This window comes from Musca autumnalis, unplaced genomic scaffold, assembly GCF_047663935.1.
Source record: "Musca autumnalis isolate F117 unplaced genomic scaffold, ASM4766393v1 scaffold_2, whole genome shotgun sequence".
Taxonomy (NCBI): Eukaryota; Metazoa; Arthropoda; class Insecta; order Diptera; family Muscidae; genus Musca; species Musca autumnalis.
The window spans coordinates 25011546-25033927 of record NW_027411755.1 but is presented as its reverse complement, the minus strand read 5'-3'; the positions used below and the strand labels follow the sequence as shown (position 1 = coordinate 25033927).

The 22382-nt window shown below is 36.0% G+C and overlaps 1 protein-coding gene across 2 annotated transcripts in view; it reads right to left on the bottom strand.

Annotated features, from left to right (window-relative positions):
* The window catches only part of LOC141393802 (neuroguidin), a 302023-nt gene extending 280677 nt beyond the window's left edge, over window positions 1–21346 (bottom strand). The window contains exon 1 of one of the 2 annotated variants that reach the window (XM_073967300.1): window positions 20442–21346. In XM_073967300.1, the coding sequence (XP_073823401.1) occupies window positions 20442–20450 (9 nt within the window). In that variant the 5' untranslated portion in view covers window positions 20451–21346. The remainder of the gene's footprint in view (window positions 1–20441) is intronic. The other variant, XM_073967298.1, reaches the window with a different exon arrangement.
* Between the last annotated feature and the right edge of the window lie 1036 nt (window positions 21347–22382).

Here is a 22382-nt window from a genome sequence, read left to right as displayed (position 1 = left end):
TTCGTAAGCCATGTGTGATTGTGAATAAGGGCAGGAGCGGGTGACTATGGGGTGTGTATGTGGACTTGTTTGTGCAGCATGTATGAAAACACTGTATATGATATTTTCCATCATGTATGGAATTTTTCAGACGGGTACAGTGGGACTAAATGTGGATTTTTTAAACAATATTTTTTCATCCCTCATCAGACCAATAAACGTGGATTTTTTAAACAATATTTTTTCATCCATCATCAGACCAATAAATGTGGATTTTTTAAACAATATTTTTTCATCCATTATCAGACCAATAAAAGTGGATTTTTTAAACATTAGTTTTTCATCCATCATCAGACCAATAAACGTGGATTTTTAAACAATATTTTTTCATCCATCATCAGACCAATACACGTGGATTTTTTAAACGATATTTTTTCATCCATCATCAGACCAATAAACGTGGATTTTTTAAACAATATTTTTTCATCCATCATCAGACCAATAAACGTGGATTTTTTAAAGAATATTTTGTGTAGGGCAATTAGACCACAAAACGTGGATTTCTTAAAGAAAAATTTGTGTACCCCTCCCAACCCACTGTCAACCAGCTATATAGCCTATTTTTCCTTTCCTCCATCCATTAGCATTGCTACAAATTCGGTCGAATTTCATTCTCTTCTCAACATTCTATGCCTGACTGACAATTTTCAGCATCACAATCATCAGACCACAATGCTCCATGTGTGCCATAAAGGCCTCACGATGATGATTATGATGCTGCTGGTGGTGGTGATGGTAGTGGCATCGAACTGCATCGTTATGACTATTGTCTATGTAGAAGAGGCTTACGTATGAGTGCGTGCGTAATTGTTGCGTTTGGTCAAAAACAGGGAACTGCACACAAATTCGGTTTCTGACGCTGATGTTATTATCCTGGATTCGCTTTTGCTCTTCAAGTGTTTTGCACTCTCTTCTTTGCTCTCTATGTGTGTTTTGGTTTTTTTCACGTTGCCTTCGCATTACTGTTGTTGTTGTTTTGCAATCGAACTCACGCACTTTCCTTATCATGCCCGTCCCATTCATTTTCCATTAACGCTGGCTGGCATTTTTGGTGCATTTGAATATTTGCTACCTTTTCGCATTTTATTTTCGACATGCATCCTGGACCATGGTGGATGATGTACAGGACACTCACGCACACACACACACACACACCTATACTTGACTATGTTTGCAACATGAGAGCGAAATATGAAACATAAAATCAGGCAGGTTGCCTGGCTGGCTGGGTTGTTCGGCAAAGAAGAAAAAAAATCAATGCGTTCGATAGGTTTTTCATCTCTTCTGCCTCCCTGCCTGCCTGCTATCCTGCCCGTTTTTGTTTTTGCAATATTAATGCCGTTGTTGTTCTGTCATTTCTATTTCCGCCGGATATGTTTGTTCAGCGCGTATGGATGGATGGATACATGCAACGGATGGAAAGTATGTATGAAGGTATAGGGTGGTCTGTCCTGGTGTAATGGTTAGTGGAAAACCAACAAACGCATTTACGCACACTGCCTATATACCCTGTATATTAACATACATATCCTCTCCACCGACGAATACATAGGACAAATGACTTACATATGTAGCCTGTATTCTTTTTTGCTCCCTGGTCTACTATGTGCCACGGCTCGCTCACTCTGGACACAATTATAATTTCAAATGTAAAATGCGGTTAAAGCTGTTATTGTTGTGCACTGACCGACGACCGATTGCTTTTAGTTGTAAGCCCGTCAAACTCACGTGAGTGTCCAGAGTCAGAGAGTCTCGAGGGTGAAATTGAATTAAGGCTGCTGTTCATTTTTAATATAATTTTTTATGTAAATTACACCATTTCGCAGTTACGGCTACACGTTGAGAAGGCATGGAATGGTGCTAAAGATAGGCGAGTGACACATTAGCTGATAATTAGGGATTGCTTAGTAAAGCTCGGGTAATGCTTTAAGAAAAACAAATGTTGAAAAGTCATAAATGCGATGATCAGAAAGGGTCTACAGAAGGTCACTTTGTGTCAAAAAGGGTCTACAGAAGGACACTTTCTTTAAGAAAGAGTCTATAGAAGCACCCTTTCTTTACGAAAGGTTCTATAGAAGCACCCATTCTTTCAGAAAGGGTCTATAGAAGCACACATTCTTTCAGAAAGAGTCTACAGAAGCACCCTTTTTCCATAAAGGGTCTATAGAAGCACCCTTTATTTCAGAAAGAGTCTACAGAAGCACCCTTTCTTTCAGGAAGAGTCTACAGAAGCACCCTTTTTCCATAAAGGGTCTATAGAAGCACCCTTTATTTCAGAAAGAGTCTACAGAAGCACCCTTTCTTTCAGGAAGAGTCTATAGAAGCACCCTTTCTTTCAGGAAGAGTCTATAGAAGCACCCTTTCTTTCAGGAAGAGTCTATAGAAGCACCCTTTATTTCAAGAAGAGTCTACAGAAGCACCCTTTCTTTCAGGAAGAGTCTGTAGAAGCACCCTATTTTTTAGAAAGGGTATATAGAAGAACCCTTTCTTTCAGAAAGGGTCAATAGAAGCACCCTTTCTTTGAGAAAGGGTCAATAGAAGCACCCTTTCTTTGAGAAAGGGTCAATAGAAGCACCCTTTCTTTGAGAAAGGGTCAATAGAAGCACCCTTTCTTTGAGAAAGGGTCAATAGAAGCACCCTTTCTTTGAGAAAGGGTCAATAGAAGCACCCTTTCTTTGAGAAAGGGTCAATAGAAGCACCCTTTCTTTGAGAAAGGGTCAATAGAAGCACCCTTTCTTTGAGAAAGGGTCAATAGAAGCACCCTTTCTTTGAGAAAGGGTCTATAGAAGCACCCTTTCTTCCAGAAAGGGTCTATAGAAGCACCCTTTCTTCCAGAAAGGGTCTATAGAAGCACCCTTTCTTCCAGAAAGGGTCTATAGAAGCATCCTTTCTTCCAGAAAGGGTCTATAGAAGCACCCTTTCTTCCAGAAAGGGTCTATAGAAGCACCCTTTCTTCCAGAAAGGGTCTATAGAAGCACCCTTTCTTCCAGAAAGGGTCTATAGAAGCACCCTTTCTTCCAGAAAGGGTCTATAGAAGCACCCTTTCTTCCAGAAAGGGTCTATATAAGCACGTTTTCTTTTAGGAAGGGTCTATATAAGCACGTTTTCTTTTAGGAAGGGTCTATATAAGCACGTTTTCTTTCAGGAAGGGTCTATAGAAGCACCCTTTCTTTTAAAACGGGTCTATAGAAGCACCCTTTCTTTTAAAAAGGGTCTATAGAAGCACCCTTTCTTTTAAAAAGGGTCTATAGAAGCACCCTTTCTTTTAAAAAGGGTCTATAGAAGAACCCTTTGGTCTAGAGAAGCGCCGTTTGTTTCAGAAAGGGTCTATAGAAGCACCCTTTCTTCCAAAAAGGGTCTATAGAAGCACCCTTTCTTCCAAAAAGGGTCTATAGAAGCACCCTTTCTTCCAAAAAGGGTCTATAGAAGCACCCTTTCTTCCAGAAAGGGTCTATAGAAGCACCCTTTCTTCCAGAAAGGGTCTATAGAAGCACCCTTTCTTCCAGAAAGTGTCTATAGAAGCACCCTTTCTTCCAGAAAGGGTCTATAGAAGCACCCTTTCTTCCAGAAAGGGTCTATAGAAGCACCCTTTCTTCCAGAAAGGGTCTATAGAAGCACCCTTTCTTCCAGAAAGGGTCTATAGAAGCACCCTTTCTTCCAGAAAGGGTCTATAGAAGCACCCTTTCTTCCAGAAAGGGTCTATAGAAGCACCCTTTCTTCCAGAAAGGGTCTATAGAAGCACCCTTTCTTCCAGAAAGGGTCTATAGAAGCACCCTTTCTTCCAGAAAGGGTCTATAGAAGCACCCTTTCTTCCAGAAAGGGTCTATAGAAGCACCCTTTCTTCCAGAAAGGGTCTATAGAAGCACCCTTTCTTCCAGAAAGGGTCTATAGAAGCACCCTTTCTTCCAGAAAGGGTCTATAGAAGCACCCTTTCTTCCAGAAAGGGTCTATAGAAGCACCCTTTCTTCCAGAAAGGGTCTATAGAAGCACCCTTTCTTCCAGAAAGGGTCTATAGAAGCACCCTTTCTTCCAGAAAGGGTCTATAGAAGCACCCTTTCTTCCAGAAAGGGTCTATAGAAGCACCCTTTCTTCCAGAAAGGGTCTATAGAAGCACCCTTTCTTCCAGAAAGGGTCTATAGAAGCACCCTTTCTTCCAGAAAGGGTCTATAGAAGCACCCTTTCTTCCAGAAAGGGTCTATAGAAGCACCCTTTCTTCCAGAAAGGGTCTATAGAAGCACCCTTTCTTCCAGAAAGGGTCTATAGAAGCACCCTTTCTTCCAGAAAGGGTCTATAGAAGCACCCTTTCTTCCAGAAAGGGTCTATAGAAGCACCCTTTCTACACGAAAGGGTCTATAGAAGCACCCTTCCTTCCAGAAAGTGTCCATAGAAGCACCCTTCCTTCCAGAAAGTGTCCATAGAAGCACCCTTTCTTCCAGAAAGTGTCCATAGAAGCACCCTTTCTTCCAGAAAGGGTCTATAGAAGCACCCTTTCTTCCAGAAAGTGTCTATAGAAGCACCCTTTCTTCCAGAAAGTGTCTGTAGAAGCACCCTTTCTTCCAGAAAGGGTCTTTAGAAGCAAACTTCTTTCAGAAAGGGTCAGCGGAAGCACCCATTCGTTCAGAAAGGGTTTGTAGAAGCACACTTTCTTTAAGAAAGGGTCTGTAGAAGTACCCTTTCCTTTAAAAAGGGTCTGTTGAAGAACCCTTTCCTTCCTGCTAGAGCGACTGGCTGGAAAGACGGAGAAGCTTCCTACGTGCCATAAATTAGCTTACTGTTGAGTTTTATAATAAAATCAGCCTGTTCGCTTCGTGATTTAAGGCTCTTCGAACTGTCTGGTCAGAAACTTTAAATCCCAATCTATTTTTCAATCGTGAGTATTGCTAATCATCCAACTGCTAAGTGCTAAGTGCGTCATAGAAGAATTCTTTCTCCTTAATAGGCTGTGTTTCCGTAGGAGCTTAGGCATTTATGGTGATTAGATTGCGTTCTCTGATTTTATGTTTCACTGCCATCAGTCTCTCATTAATAGGGTACCATGTTACCACGGACTTGGCCATTTTTTGGTCATCAACAGCCCAACACCTCTACTATGTTCTTGCCCTTCTGTTCGACCGGAGTAAAGAATGACAGTGTTTTCATTTATCAGTTTATCTTGTCCTGTCCACCTTGTTTCTTGTACGGCCAACAAGTCAATTTTGTAGCGCAGCATTTGACGTCTGAGTTGATCAAGTTGACGTCTGAGTTGATCAAGTTTACTTTACCCCTTGGAGTAGTGTATTCTCTATAGTTGTTTCTTTCCATGCTTAAAAGCATCAGTATTCTAAGCCGATAGGTGATGAGTCCAAAGACACGTTTTGAATATTTATATTGCCTTCCGTTCGATTCGAAGCAGACGTTCGCTTACAGCCGCACTTAACATGCAAACAGACGCTGCAGGTGTTTTACTACACAGCCGTCCCAACATGAGAAAACAAACGCTGACCCATCCGCTCGCTCCGAGACAGTCGCTCACGGGATTCACGTGGGGTCCGCGGAGTCGTAAAGCTCGTCATCCCTTTTTAAGGAATGCCCCTGCGGGGCCTGGTGACGAATCTTGCATTCCAACATGCACTGCCAGTGCGAGACTCTAAACAATATGTGGAATGAAAACACAAACATGATAAAGAGTCTCTTCTGATCGCCCATTAAGTACCTTTAGGTCTTCTATAAAGACTCCCTTGAGGCCGTCCATAAATACTGCTTTAAGGTTGTCTACAAAAGCCTTTCAGGACTTCTATAAGGATTTCATTCTGGTTGCCTCGGAAAATCGCAACGGGTCGTTCATAAAGACTAACTTCTAGTAACTGACATTCAAAAATCGAACACAAATGTTTTTGTGATAACTTTTAATCTGTTTCTGTTGACTTTTAATCTGTTGACTTCTTCCATTAAACGTGGATTTTTTTCCAAACTCCTTCAAAAATGAGAAATGAAAATCAAAATTGCAAAAATTAAAATCTTGAAGCAAAACAAATAAATTGCCATAGTAAATAACAATAACTAAGACGAACGTACCAAAACATGTGTGTACAGAAAGAAAATACGAAAATGAAGGGAAAGAAGAAAACACAAAACAATCCATAAATAATCAAATACAGTGGTGCGTGTCGTGTATGACCGACAAACAAAACTGAATATCTCAAAAGCACTACAACACATCACAAACCCATTACAGAAATTCCCCATTGAGAGCAAAACGGAACGAAAAGAGTAGAGCAAAAAAAAAAAACAAAGTATACTCTAAGGCTGTAAATGTAAATTAAAACAGGGCACACATTAAGGGGCTGAATGGGCGGCAGGCTATGCTACAACCATGAAACAACCAAGCAATCATTCATTCAATCTGGCTGGCTGGCTAGCTGGCATGCATCCAACAGCCAGCCGCTTGTGATGGCCAATGCAACATAATGGAGGCAAAGTGCGTAAGGTTAGGTAGGCCCATAAGGCATTTTGAAAACTCAAAAGAAGAAATTGAAAATGAATAAAAACCAGGTTTAAAAGAGAAAACGAAATAAAAACAAAAAAAAAATACAACAATGAATGACCGGAAGATAATTAAGAAGCGAAGGATTGTGATGATGATGATGTTCATTACTAAGTTAATGCCTTAGGTTTGAAGGGTATCCTTCTTCTTAGCTTTGCATGTCAGGATAATAAAGATAATTTTATTGGAAAATGTTATTAATGTCATTGGAGAATGTTACAAAGCATATGGTTAAGGTATTTCGACGAAATTTAGATAAAAGTAAAAGAAATAATAGAAGAAAAGAAATATTTACACGGATATTTTTTCAAGGCCCTTCATCAGGGTGAAGTATAATACGATAGTTGACAAAAGAAGAGGGGTAAGTAGGAATGAAGTTTGCCCAATTTTGTCGGGCCGGGACAGAACCCTAAGTGTTCAAAGTCATGCCTGCACTTGGCATCCCTGTAAATGAAATTATCTGGTACAGGATCCACCGTTTAAAGTAATTTGACCGAATAGAGATTTTAATATATAACATGGATTGACCTCTAACAGTCTTATCAGGCACCGACTGAAAACTCGAAGAACGATTTGCCCATGTGGTTTTATTCAGTAAACGACAGTGCAACAAGTTTTCTTTAGACCACCTAAAGTGACGACCAGATTAAAAATTTACCATAAAAAATTGTGTTAAGATAAGGTCACATTAGGCAAATATTTGCTCCAGCGACTGGCAGAGTGCGCTTATTGAGAGTAATTAAGCATAAATTTCAATTCATTATGTACACCCACTTGCTGCCAGTAAGCGCACACTGCCGGTCGCTGGAGCAAATATTTGCCTAATGTAGGGTCACATTAGATTTTTGAATGTCATTTATGTATTTGTGAGGTAAATTTCAGATTCGAAGTTGTCGTGGATGGCTTGAAGTGTGTCTTTATGAATGGGAGTCTATAGACGTTTAAAAAGGCTTTACAGACCACCGAAAGGACGTTTTTATAGGAGAAGGGGATGACCTGAAGGGAGTCTTCATAGACTACCAGAAGGAGGACTACTAGAGGATCAGAAACTAATCTTTATAGACGATTTAAAGGGAGTCTTGACAGATGGCCAGAAGGGAGTCTTTTTAGACGACAAAAAGGAAGCCATTAGAGACGATCAGAAGGAAGTCTTGACAGATGAACACGAGCGTGTCTTTATGGACGACAAAAAGAGTGTCTTTATAGACGACCAGGTTAATATTTACCCTAAAACTTTGTGATAGATTTTTGAGTGTCAGTTATATTTATGTAAAGGAAATTTCAGACGAACTGAAGGGAGTCTTCATAGTCGACCAGAAGGGAGTCTTTATAAAAGAAAAGAATTGAGTCTTTATAGACAACTAGAAGGAAGTATTTATTGACGATTAGATTAAAAAAAACTTGTGTTTTATTTTTGAATGTCAGTTATATTTTTGTGAGCTAAATTTTAGCACAACAGAGCCTCTTTATATACGACTTCATAGATGTAAGACTTTATAGATGGCCAGAAGGGAGTCCTTATAGACAACCAGAAGGGAGGATTTATTGAAGACCAGAAATAATTAGTTATAGAATAACGGAAAGAAGTCTTTAGAGACGATCACAAGGGAGTCTATAGAGACGACCAGAAGGACGCCTTAATCGACGATCAAAAGAGATTCTTTACAGCTTCACAACGGACTCTTTATAGACAGCCAGAAGCTAAACTTTATAGATGACCAGAAGGACATTAGGCAACACAGTCGTGGCTTTTTAAAGAATTTTTTGAAGAGGACATCAGGCAACACTTTCAAGGATTTTTAACGATTTTTTTTGAAGAGAACATCAGGCTTGAACTTTTAAAGATTTTTTGAAGAAGACATCAGACAACACAGTTTTGGATTTTTTGAAGAGGACATCAGGCAACACAAGCGTGGATTTTAAAGAATTTGTTTAAAGAGGACATCAGGCAACACAGGCCTGTGTTGTAAAGGATTTTTTGGAGAGGACACCAGGCAACACAGGCTTGGATTTTTAAAGATTTTTTAAAGAGGACATCAGGCAACAATTGCGTGGATTTTAAAGTTTTTTCAAGAGGGCATCAGGCAACACAGACATGGACTTTAAAGAATTTTTTGAAGAGGACATCATGCAACACAGACCTGTGTTGTAAAGGATTTTTTGGAAAGGACACCAGGCAACACAGGCTTGGATTTTTAAAGTTTTTTTTTGAAGAGGACATCAGGCAACGCAGGCTTGTGTTGTTAAGGATTTTTTGGAGAGGACACAAGGCAACACAGGCTTGGATTTTTAAAGAATTTTTTGAAGAAAACATCAGGCTACACTATCTTGAAATTTTAAAGATTTGAAGAGGACATAGGTTTTGATTTTTTGAAGATGACGTCTGGCAAGACATGTTTGGATTTTTGGAAGAGAACATCAGGCAACTCAGGCTTGGATTGAAAAGGGCATCAGGCAACACAGGGCTTTGGATTTTTAAAGAGTTTTTTGAAGAAGACATTAGGCAAAACCATATTGGATTTTTAAAGAATTTTTTGAAGAGGACATCAGGCAACATAGGCCTGGATTATAATGAATTTTTGAAAGAGGACATCAGGCAACACTGGTCTGTGTTTTAAAGAATTTTTTGAAGAGGTCATCAGGCAAAACAGGCTTCAATTTTTAAAGATTTTTTAAAGAGGACATTAGGCAACACACTTTTGGATTTTTTGAAGACGACATAAAGCAACACAGGCGTGCATTTTTAAAGATTTTTTCAAAGAGGACATCAGGCAACATAGACCTGGATTATAAAGAATTTTTGAAGAAGACATCAGGCAACACAGGCTTGGATTTTTAAAAAAGGTTTTGAAGAGGACATCAGGCAACACAGGCCCGTGTTTTAAAGAGTTTTTTTTTTTTTTTTGAAGAGGACTTAAGGCAACACAGGCATGGATTTATAAAGATTTTTTGAAGAGGATATCAGGCAACACAGGTTAGGATTTTTAAAGATTTTACGAAGAGAATTTTTAAAGAATTTTTTAAGGAGGATTTATGAAGAATTCTTGATAAATGATTTTTGAAGAATTCTTTGTAGAGAATTTTTTGAAGAATTCTTTAATCCTTTTTAAAGAATTCTTCAAAAATATTTTTTTGAAGAGGATTTTAAAGGACCATCATTTGAGGGGTAAACTAAAGGTCATTTTTGCAGTGTTTGGTTTAACTTGCTTTAGTCCGTTAAGTTAAAATCTGGTAACTTATTATACCATTAATGCTAACGAGGGTATATACACTTTCACACGGGCAGAATGTGCCTCATCGAAATAATGGTTTTAGACCCCAAGTATGCTTGGACGAAATGTGTCTGGCTGGCTGGTGCGCACGATAACTCTCGAACGGAGCAACCGATTCGGTTCAAAATTTGGCTTTCGTAATATTTTGCCCAAACTTAGTTTAAGTCCGAAGATGGGTTATATCGGTCCACTCCTTCCGGTACCTCCCCCACAAAAGTTCGAAAATGCTCGGAACATTTGTACGTACGATAACTCTTGAAGGGAGTAACCGATTTGGTCCATACTTTGCAAATCGTGAAATGTCTACCAAACTTAGATGAGTTTCCAATATGGACTCAATCGGTCCACTCCTTCGGGTACCTCCCACACAAAATTTGGGATAAGTTCAGTTTAGGACCTGCTCTCGAATCGCTTTGATTTTTGTTTTAGCAACTTGTATTCACTGTACGACGGTACAAGTTTCATCAGGGGCAAGTCCACACTTCCTGAGAAAATAGCCCCAAAGTTGCAAAAAAAACCCTATGACCCCGTGTGAGGTGGTTGGAGCGCAAGATAACTCTCGAACGGAACTGCCGATTAGGTCCAAAATTTGGCCTTAGTAATATTTGGTCCAAATATAGTTTAAGTTCGAAGATAAGCCATATCGGTCCACTCCTTCAGGTACCTCCCCCACAAAAGTTCAAAAATGCTCGGAAAAATTGTTCGTACGGTAACTCTTGAAGGGAGTGGCCGAATTGGTCCATACTTTACACATCCCAATATATCTAGCAGATATAGAAGATCAGGTTCAAATATGGACTATATTTGTCCACTCCATCCGGTACCTCCCACACAAAATTTCGGATAAGTTCACATTAAGACCTACAATCGAATCACTTTGATTTTTGTTGAAGCAACTTGCATTCGCTGCCTCAATTACGGTGGTAACATTTTTTCAGGGGCAAGTCCGTACTTCTTGAGCAAACAGCCCGAAGGGTGTAAAACCTCCATATGGCACCATATGTAGTGGCTGGAGATCCACTTCCATAATGGTCAATGTCGATGCATTCCTTTAAGTATCTCCTCCGCAAAACTTTTGATCTTTAACCCACTTAGCGCCGAGAATTTTTTTTTTTTGCGAAAAAACTTAAAATGTTTGGTGAAAATTATATTTCTGCGATTTTTTAAGCATTTTTTAAAAAAATAACTTTTTTCTCTAAAACGTATAGCTTTCCTGCAATCGGGCCTTCTTTTAAAAGTTCCAAAAACTTAGGAGGGTAATATAGGAGGGTAATATACATGCCAATCACTTGATTTTTGGTTGAGAAAATACTCTTACTATATTCCTAACAAATCCCTGAGTTTATATGATTCTAACATTTACGATTAAATTTTTATCGCATATTGAAATATTTCATTATAATTCGAAAATTACAAAAAAGTCGAATTTTTGGAATAGCTTGGGCTTTTGGCCAATTGCGTGGAAATGCGTAGGTCAAATGAAGCGTTATCAGCGTGAAATTACAGATAACAGACAATACTATAACAAAATGCAAAAAACCCGACAAAAATATTCGAAAAAAAAAAACAGAGCTTTACGTCAATTTTTGCAACCATTTTTTTGTGGCGTTTAAACGACCAGTGGCTTTATCTGGGTTAATACTAATACACATTTTTGTCAGTTCATACATCCAAAAAAAGCCCTAAATACTATACGTTTTTTGGGAATTTTTTTTTTTTCAATAAACACAAGCTGACTGATACTTTTTTACTTGTTTTTAACACAGTTGCAGTTGACCAATCGAACTGAAACTTTGCACACTTTTCAGTAGAGTTGTGTAGTTCCGGAACGAACTAGTTCCAAGGAACTATTCCGGACAAGGAACTATTGGAACTATATCCAGCATAGTTCCTTTAGTTCATACAGTTCCTTTCGTTTTTCTCGTTTCTTCAATTTAACGCCTACGTCGATCTTTAGTTGTTGCTGTTGTTCCAATTTATTTATTTTTATGTCAATTCATCCACCAAACAATGAAAACATTTCGGTCTCGGAACTATTTGGAACGAAAAAAAAAACAAAAAGAGCGACGAAAGAGAAAGATTCGTTGAACTATTTCGGTCTCGGAACTATTTGGAATGAAAAGAACGATTCGTTGAACTATATAGATCTCGGAACTATGGAACTACTTTAAGGAACTAGTTCCTTTTTGGAAAAGGAACTAGAAATATCGATCCGCTCCGGGAACTAGATTGCCCAACTCTACTTTTCAGATTTAGATGACAATACACTAGGAAATAATTTGTCGCTTAGCCTCAATAAATATATTCTTTCTCATGATGGAATCTCTCAAATAAAACGCTTGCATTAAATTATAAATGGTGACAAAACTAAACTGCAAGCGATTTATTTGAAAGATTCCATCATGAGAAAGAATATATTTATTGAGGCTAAGCAACAAATTGTTTCCTAGTTTAAAGTCCATTTCTAAATAAAACACTGAAACTTAATTTTTTTTAAATTATATTTTATTATTATTAGATGAACTGAAGGAACTATTTATAAAGCTGAATCTAGTCAATATATACGACCGGAAGTGTGCCTTTATAGACGACCAGAAGGAAGTATTTATAAACGCTCCGAATGGAGTCAGGTTTTTATGGCGCGAACAATTAGAGCGTCTTCATTCAGCTCGTGACTCCCATTTAGTTCGCTTCCAGTTTCATCCACCCATATTTCCATTCCATTAGTCAGTATGGGATAGAACCAAATCAACCTCACTAAACCCTACCACTTATCCACATTCATGGCCCATTATTATGACCAATGAAAATTAATATTAAAAATCATACTCCTCGTCGATCATTGTAGAATTTGTCGCAGTTTCAATTGCATAATTCCAATGGGTTGGAAGTTGGTTGCCAGGTTTTTTCATTTTTTTTCTTTTTTTTTTTGGTTTGAGGTCAATTTGGATTATGAAAATCAACGAAAAAAAATGAATTTTTAATTTTCACACAACAAATAACAATAACTGTACACAAAGCCTGCGAGCTGTGAGCATATAACACACGGCTGGCTAGCTAGGTGTGGCCTCTGTTTATCCAATTATCAATACTGTAGCAACAAAGCCACCAGCAGCATCATCAGCGCTAGGCATTATCCTCCGCAATCACCAAAATCTTCTTTCTTCCACCTATCCTTGTCCTCCTCCTACCACCAAATGAAATTAGTTTAAGCACAAAAATATATATTTGTTGTTATTTTTGCTGTTGTTATTAAATAATTTGGAAAATGAGCAATAAATGCATTCATTATATAAAGGCAGGATAGGGAGGTAGGATGGTGGTGGCTTTACGGTAGTGGTGGTGAGTTGATATACCTCTCACGTTTTCATCGGGTGTTGTGTTGACACAACACAATGTTTGCTTGTTGTAGGTTCGTGCCATTTGCACCATTCAAACTTATTCATGTCAAATAAGCTGGTGCTGCTATCCTATCGACCCATTATCATCGTCTGTGTATACTGTCATTGTATGCCGCCACAGCAGCATCATGGCGTATTTGGTAGTGATCAAACATTGACCACTAACGCATCCTTCGAAAAATACAAAAAATAGAAAAAATAAAAGCCACACAAATCGAACGAACAACCCATTCTATACGAAATTCTCATTAACTACTGCAGCGGGCCACCCATTTGAACACACACACACGCAACTCCTTCTGAAACTAATTAAACAAATTAACATTCAATGTGTTAAAATTAGAGTTTGAATAAAAATCCTACACTAGAGGACAGATACTATTTAGTTAACATGAGGACGGTGAGCCGAGGGGGTTGAAGGTGATTATCTAAGTGCAACTGGGATGATAGTCTGGGAAATGGTAATTTATATATTGAAAAGAATTTGGAAGGTGGCTTTAATATTTAATCAATGAAAAACTACCTTCTGGTCCTCTATGAACACTGAATTCTATTCGTCTTTAAAGGCAATCTTCGGGTCGGCTATAAATACTGCCGTCTGTTTTGAAAAAATCCATGTTTGATGGGCTTAATGGGAGTCTTTACAAGAGAGTATCTACAGACGACCAGATTGGAGTCTCTTTAAACCTCAAGAACCCTACAGACTACCAGAACGGAGTCTTCACGGGCGACGAAAGGAGATTCTTTATAGATGACTAGAAGGAAAAGCCTTCCTTCTAGATGACCAGATTAAAATTTATCATAAAAAATTGTGTTAGATTTTTGAATGTCAGTTATTTTTATGTGAGGTTAATTTTAGCATTTTAGTCTTTATAGGCGACTAGAAGCGTGTCTTTATAAATGAGAGAGAGAGTATTTATAGAAGTTCAGAAACAGCTTTATATATCACCAAAGTGATTATCTAAGTACGGATGGGTTGTTAGTCTGGGAATGATTTATTCAAATGTTTTTTTAGGTGGCCTTTAATATGTAGCCATTGGAAAAATCTCCCTTTATTTTGTCTATAAAGACCTACCTGTTCCTTTATAAAGACAAACTTCGGGTCATCCATAAATACTTCCTTCTTGTAGTTTATAAAGACTCCATTCCGGTCATCTATACAGACGACCTTCAGCTCGTCTATACAAAATCCGAATATTCAGCTCGTCTATAAAGACTTCCTTCTGGTTGTCTATAGCGACTCCCTTCAGTTCGTCTATGCAAAATCCGAACCCTCAGCTCGTCTACAAAGTCTTCCTTCTGGTTGTCTATAAGGGCTCCCATCAGCTCGTATATAAAGTTTCCCTTCAGCTTGTCTACAAAGACGTCCTTCCGTCCGTCTAAAAACGCTCTCTACAATTCGACTATAAAGACTCACTTCAGCTCTTCAATAAAGACTCGCTTCAAGCTCGTCTATAGAGCCTTCCTTCTGGTTGTCTATAGCGACTCCCATCAGCTTGTCTATACAAAATCCAAATCTTCAGCTCGTCTATAAAGACTTCCTTCTGGTTGTCTATAAGGGCTCCCATCAGCTCGTATATAAAGTTTCCCTTCCCGTCTGTCTAAAAACGCTCTCTACAATTCGAATATAAAGACTCACTTCAGCTCTTCAATGAAGACTCGCTTCAAGCTCGTCTATGAAGGCTTCCTTGACCTCGTCTATGAAGGTTCCTTTCAGCTCTTCTATAAATACTCACTTCAGGTCGCCTACAAAGTCACCCTTCTGTCGTCTGTTAAGACTCACTTTTGGTCGTCTATAAAAGTTTCTCTTTGGCTTTCTAGAAGGACTCCATTCTGGCTGTCTATAAGGAATATCTTTTTGTCGTTTATAATAACTTCCTTACAGTCGTTTATAAATACTCTCTTTAGCTCGTCTATAAAGACTTCCTTCTGTTAGTATGTAAAGACCCACGTTCGGTCGTCTATGAAGACGCCCTTTGGTGGTCGGCTCTATTTTGGTTGTCTATAAGGGCTTTTCTTTGTATTTTATAAAACTATAAATACTCCCTTGAGCTGGTCTAGGTCTATACAGACCATTTTCAGTTTGTCTTGGCCAATAAGATTTATAGAATCATTTCCTGTCCAGTCTAACAAGAGTATATACATTTTGATACGATCAATAATGCCCCTCGTCGAAACAATGGTTTTGGAATATGTTTCGAATCCGTTTCAGAAAATTTGGGTCAATTTGGTCAATTTAGCCCTGTCAACCGTCCGGTCCGTCTGTGTGGCTATTTGTTGTTGTTGTAGCAGCATATAATGCTGGGCTGGAGTGCACGGTTATTTTCAAACGGATCAACCGATTTAGTCAACACTTTGTTCCTCGTAATATTTTGTCACACAAAGGTTTCAAACACTAGGTTTTGGGTCAATCCGGTTCCGGTCAGTGAAAATCAATATTTCCTGAGATATGGGTCCGGGATGTGCCAATATTTAGTATCACTCACTCACACAGGTAGGGCTTGCAGTGCTGATCACGCCAATATATATAACATGGGCAGGAAGTCCATACTTCCCGACATATAGGCTCCGAAAGTTCAAAAAATCCCTTGGTTTTGACGATAAGTTTAGTTTAAAACGAAATTTTTCACATATAGACGGCCTTCCGCCGGGGATTTAAGACTTTCTCCTATGGACAGGAACAAATCTCGGCTAACGCAAACAAAATTTTCCTTTAAATCGAAATTTTTGTTATCATCGATCCAAATCAAGTCCGTATTATCAACTTATGCCACTCAAACTCTTCTACACTCATCAATCAAAGCATTGTAGTTATCGCCATTGAATGGGTATACAATTTCAATTGCCTTGGTAGTCTAGTGGCTATAGAGGCTGGAGCTGAAGAGGACATGTTTTACTAAATAGAGTAAAGGCTGATTTCGGTATACTTCATGCTATGTGGAGATCCCGACAAATTTCAGCTAATACTAAGCTAAGTATGTATAATTCAAATTTTAGGTCGGTCCTGTTCCCAGCCGTGAACAGCCCCCGAAATAAATTGTACCGTCGTAACTGGGGCTGCATAAATAACATGTTGCCAAAAATTTAAAAACGATTCCAGACGAGTCATTAAACTGCACTCTTTTCAAACTTTGTGTGGGAAACTACCCGATATTCGGATATTCGGACAAATCGGTTTCTCCCTTCGAGGGTGATCTTACATACTACCCAGTTTAGTTAGTGACGCCAGGCTTTTTTCGAGATTCTGGACCTTTATCTCAGGAAGTAAAGGCCTGGGTAAATAAGCTGCATTGCCTGGTTGCCTTGCTTTTCTGCTTCATTTCTGACACAATAAAAATAAAAGAATAAAGAAGGCCGAGCAAATTTCGAACTGGGTTGCCCTTTTCTATTTTATTCTTTTATCAGAAGCAAGCAAGATAAGCAGGCGAGGCAGCTTATGTACCCAGGCCTTAAGGACCTGCCCCTGAAAAAGCAGGTACCGTCGTAATGGAGAAAGCGAATACAAGTTGTTACAACAAGAAACAAAGGGATTCCAAGTCTAAATGTTGGACCGATTCGGCTGGTCCATTCGAAAGTTATCGTACGTTGTAGCCACTACACATGGTGGTACCATAGGGGTATTTTAAACCTTTCTGACTATTTTCTCATGAAGTATGGACTTTCCCCTGAAAAAATGTGTACTGTAGTAGTGGAGGCAGCGAATACAAGTTGTTACAAAAAAAAGCAAAACGATTTGAGAGCAGGCCTTAAACAGCACTCTTCACGAATTCAAGTTGTTACAAAAAGAAGCAAAACGATTTGAGAGCAGGCCTTAACCTGCACTCTTCATCAAATTTTGTGTGGGAAATACTCGAAGGAGTGAACCAATAGAGTCCATATTGGAATCTTATCTATGTCTGGTAGAAATTTCACAATGCGCAAAGTATGGACCAAATCGGTTACTCGCTTCAAGAGTTATCGTGTGAAAGATGAGCCATATCTGTCCACTCCTTCAGATACCTCCCCCACAAAAGTTCGAAAATGTTCGGAAAAACCCGTGAAGCGAGTAACCCCGATTTGGTCCATACTTTGCACATCATGAAATTTCTACCAGACATAGATTAGATTCCAATATGGACTCTATCGGTCCACTCCTTTGGGTACCTTCGACACAAAAGTGTATATAACCTCGTTAGCATAAATGCTGAGGGTATAAAAAATATTCTTTAAAAAATCCACTATTTTTGAAAAAATATTCTTTAAAAATTCCACTATTTTTGAAAAAATATTTTTTAAAAATCCACGATTTTTGAAAAAATATTTATTTAAAAAATCCACGATTATTGAAAATATATTTATTTAAAAATCCACCATTATTGAAAAAATATCTATTTAAAAATCCACGATTTTTGAAAAAATATCTATTTAAAAATCCACGATTTTTGAAAAAATATTCTTTAAAAAATCCACGATTTTTGAAAAAATATTTATTTAAAAATCCACGATTATTGAAAAAATATTTATTTAAAAATCCACGATTATTGAAAAAATATTTATTTAAAAATCCACGATATTTAAAAAAATATTTTCTAAAAATCCACGATTATTGAAAAAATATTCATTTAAAAATCCACGATTATTGAAAAAATATTTATTTAAAAATCCACGATTATTGAAAAAATATTTATTTAAAAATCCACCATTATTGAAAAAATATCTATTTAAAAATCCACGATTTTTGAAAAAATATTCTTTAAAAAATCCACGAATATTGAAAAAATTTTCTTTAAAAATCCACGATTATTGAAAAAATGTTTTAAAAAAAACACGATTATTGAAAAAATATTTATTTAAAAAACCACGATTATTAAAAAAAAAAATAAATTTCAAACAATCCACGATTATACATTTTTTTTTAAATCGACGATTATTGAAAAAATATTTTTTAAAAAATCCACGATTATTGAAAAAATATTTTTTAAAAAATCCACGATTATTGAAAAAATATTTTTTAAAAAATCCACGATTATTGAAAAAATATTTTTTAAAAAATCCACGATTATTGAAAAAATATTTTTTAAAAAATCCACGATTATTGAAAAAATATTTTTTAAAAAATCCACGATTATTGAAAAAATATTTTTTAAAAAATCCACGATTATTGAAAAAATATTTTTTAAAAAATCCACGATTATTGAAAAAATATTTTTTAAAAAATCCACGATTATTGAAAAAATATTTTTTAAAAAATCCACGATTATTGAAAAAATATTTTTTAAAAAATCCACGATTATTGAAAAAATATTTTTTAAAAAATCCACGATTATTGAAAAAATATTTTTTAAAAAATCCACGATTATTGAAAAAATATTTTTTAAAAAATCCACGATTATTGAAAAAATATTTTTTAAAAAATCCACGATTATTGAAAAAATATTTTTTAAAAAATCCACGATTATTGAAAAAATATTTTTTTAAAAATCCACGATTATTGAAAAAATATTTTTTAAAAAATCCACGATTATTGAAAAAATATTTTTTAAAAAATCCACGATTTTTGAAAAAATATTCTTTAAAAAATCCACGATATTTGAAAAAATATTCTTTAAAAAATCCACGATTATTGAAAAAATATTGCTCTGTTCCAGAACCTGCAAGAAGCTACTATTTTTTACTACGATAATATTTTTTCCTTTATGTTATCGGAAAAAATAGTAGATTCTTGCAGTACTGGAACAGACCAAATTTTTTAAAAAAATCCACTATTATTCAATTTAATTTTTTTTTAAATCCACCATTGAAAAAAAAAAGATCACGTTTGGCATATCTTTCCTTCACCGACAGTATTCGGAAAAATGTTAAATTAATACCACAGATAGTGTTTTTTTTTTTTTTTTTGGGAAATGTATAGTTCCCGAGATATGGGACTCTGAAGTTCCGAAAATTCCATTTTTGAAAGGCCTGCAACTTAGAGAATATTTTTTAATTTAAAAGAAATTGTTGTTCCCGTTCCCGAGATTGACATCTGCCAATAGAAGAAAGTCTTAAATCCCCGACCGAAGGCCTGCTATTAAAAGAAACTTACGATTTAAAAAATAATTTTTGCGAACTGACGGTAAAGGAAATTTGTTCCAAATATACTTTAAAAAACCAACGATTATTAAAAAATATTCGTTAAAATAAACACGATATTTGGAAACATTGTTTTTAACAAATCCACGATTTTTTACAAGATAGGTATTCTTTAAAAAATCAACAATTATTAAAAAATTATTCTTTAAAATATCCACGATATTTAGAAAAAAACTATCTTTAAAAATACGCGATTTTTGAAAAAATATTCTTTAAAAAATCAGCGATTTTTGAAAAAACATTCTTTAAAAAATCCACGGTATTTGGAAAAACTATCTTTAAAAATCCACGATTATTGAAAAATAATTATTTAAAAACGCACGATTATTGAAAAATTATTTTTTAAAAATTATTTAAAATTATTGAAGAAATATTTTTAAAAAGTTCACGCTTATTGGAAAGAATTTTTTAAAAAATCCAAAATTATTGAAAAAATATCCTTTAAAAATCCGCGATTATTGAAAAAAAAATTAAAAATTCACGATTTTTAAAAAGGTAAAAATTCACGAATATTGAAAAAAAAATATTTTTTAAAAAAATCAACGACTATTGAAAAAGTACTCTATTAAAAAATCCACGATTATTGAAAAAATACTTTATTAAAAAATCTACGATTATGGCATATCTTTCCTTTACCGACCCAACGCAGAAAATTGTGAAAAAATTACTACAAATAGTGCTTTTCATGCGGATTCGAACAATGCAAAGATCTACCTGTGGTAATGTTTTCAGATTTTTCCGCAAGCTGGTAGAGTATTCAATTTATGCCAAATCTAAGATTACTGAAAAAATACTTTTTTTAAAAATCGTCGATTATTGGAAAAATATTTTTTTATAAAATAGGTGAATGTCTAAAGTGTGCTGATATAATAACCAAATTTCCATACAATTCGAGTTTATTAAATATATTTAACTTAAGTCCATTTTATGTATTTTCCGGAACTTTCGAGGCCTATATCTCGGGAAGTATACATTTCCTGGACAAGTTATACACCGTTGGAATCAGGATCGGAAGGACTACCTGTTTTTTCCGCCAGGTGCCTCTAAAGGAAAGATAAGCCGTTCTTTTTTTATTATAATTATTTTTCCACTTACCTGAACCATATTGATGACTTATAGAATATTCACTGGAAAAATCCGCCAAAAAAAGGTTATGAACTGTTGTAATGTGGGGCCAAACAGAAGGTATAGTCGAAGTCAAGTTCAGCGTCAAGTCACTTTTGATTGATTGACTCAAAAATATGCAGCTAATCCAATTCAATGTTGTTGTAGCTTTTTACAATTGCACTACTATGTATTATTATTTTTAATTATTTAACACTAGCTTATTATTTGTATTTATTTACAATGTAAACTATTTCTGGTTTTTTTTGTTTTATTATTATTTCTGTTATTTTTCCATTAAAGATTAAATAATTGGTATGTTCCTTTACTTTTAAAAAGTGGTAAAACTTTAAGATTCTTGCACGTAAAGGGGAACAATGCTATTATTTACACCATCTATTTTTTGTTTTGTTTTGATTACAAATATTTTGTAGAAGATGGAATGGGGGAATATCAAGATGTTTTATTTGTTTCTTCTTCTTCCTTATTAAATTTCACACAAACAACACAAAAACACGTGCTAAAAAAGTTGCTGTTTTTTATTATTTATTTCTTTTCTTCTCTCTTTGGGTTTTTTGTTACTCTCACTTCCACTCACGTTGTTTTGGTTTTTTATTATTTTATTTTTTATTATTATTTTTACAAAATTAAATGATTAATTTTTTGGTTATTTTTGTAGTAATTAGTAATTTTATTGTTTTTAAAGCCCGTTGAGGAATTAAATATTATTTATGTATTATTTTTTTCTTGTGAAAAAAACCTATTTAGCGCGTGCTGGTTTTATGTGCGATTCTTTTGATTCTTTTTGAACGTTTGAACGTTTTGATTCTTTTCAATGACTTTTACGTGCAAAGAAACCGATTTCATTTTTTATTCTCATTTATTTCCATTTTCTCATTTTATTCCATTTACTCTCCCACCGATTCCATTTACTCTCCATCCAGACGGCGGCGGCGGCTCAACAATTGTAAACCCAAGGCGGCGACGGCGCGGTCAATTTTGTCGGCGGCGGCTAAATTTCGGCGTATTATTTTTCTTGGAGCAAGTTGAATGTTTTCATTAAGTCCCAATTTACTGGTCTGTTCCTTTACTTTTAAAAATGGTAACAGTGGCAGAAAATGGTAAAAGTGGCGAATTGCTCTCATATAAATTGTATGCTTTTTAAAGTAAAGGAAAGCTTTGCAGGTTAAAAATGGTAAGAAATGGTAACCTCAGGTAAGTAAAGGAACAGAGCATACATTAGGCGAGTTTATTTGCGGCAATTGTCAATTTGATGGAGAGAGAGGTGAGGTATATGGTAACCCTTTGCCTCTCAACACCCTCTCTCTGCAACAAACTGACAATTGCCGCAAGTAAACTCGTCTAATGTAAATTGGGACTAAGTTCGGATCGGGACCAAATTTTTTTCACAGGTAGGTCTTGTCACCCTGATTACAAATATATATAACATATATTGCGGAAGTCCATACATCCCGAGATATGGACCTCTGAAGTTCCGAAAATTCCTTTGTATGTAACTTCGATGTTTTTGAACGGATAATGTTAATATGGGTACTATTGTAAAGCTCAAAGAACATACTTGGCCTGTTCCCGTACTTTAAAAAGTGGTAAAAGTTGTAAAAGTCGAAAACGATTTTCATATAAATATTGTGTACGGTAACGCAAAATGTGTAAAAGTGGTAAAAATTGTAAAAACTTTTTAGTTCTGGAACAGAGCTACTATCATATTTATATATTTATAAAAACAATGGGAGACATGATAGAAATAGAATAATAGAAATAGAATAATAGAAAATATAAGACAGAGAACGAAGCCGATGGTTTATGGCGGTCGGCGGCGGGTGCCATACAACACAACATTCTGCGGCGGCTAAAAGCCGACTAAAGCTGATGAAGAACGTTAACGTATACTCACTGAAATAATCGGCTGTT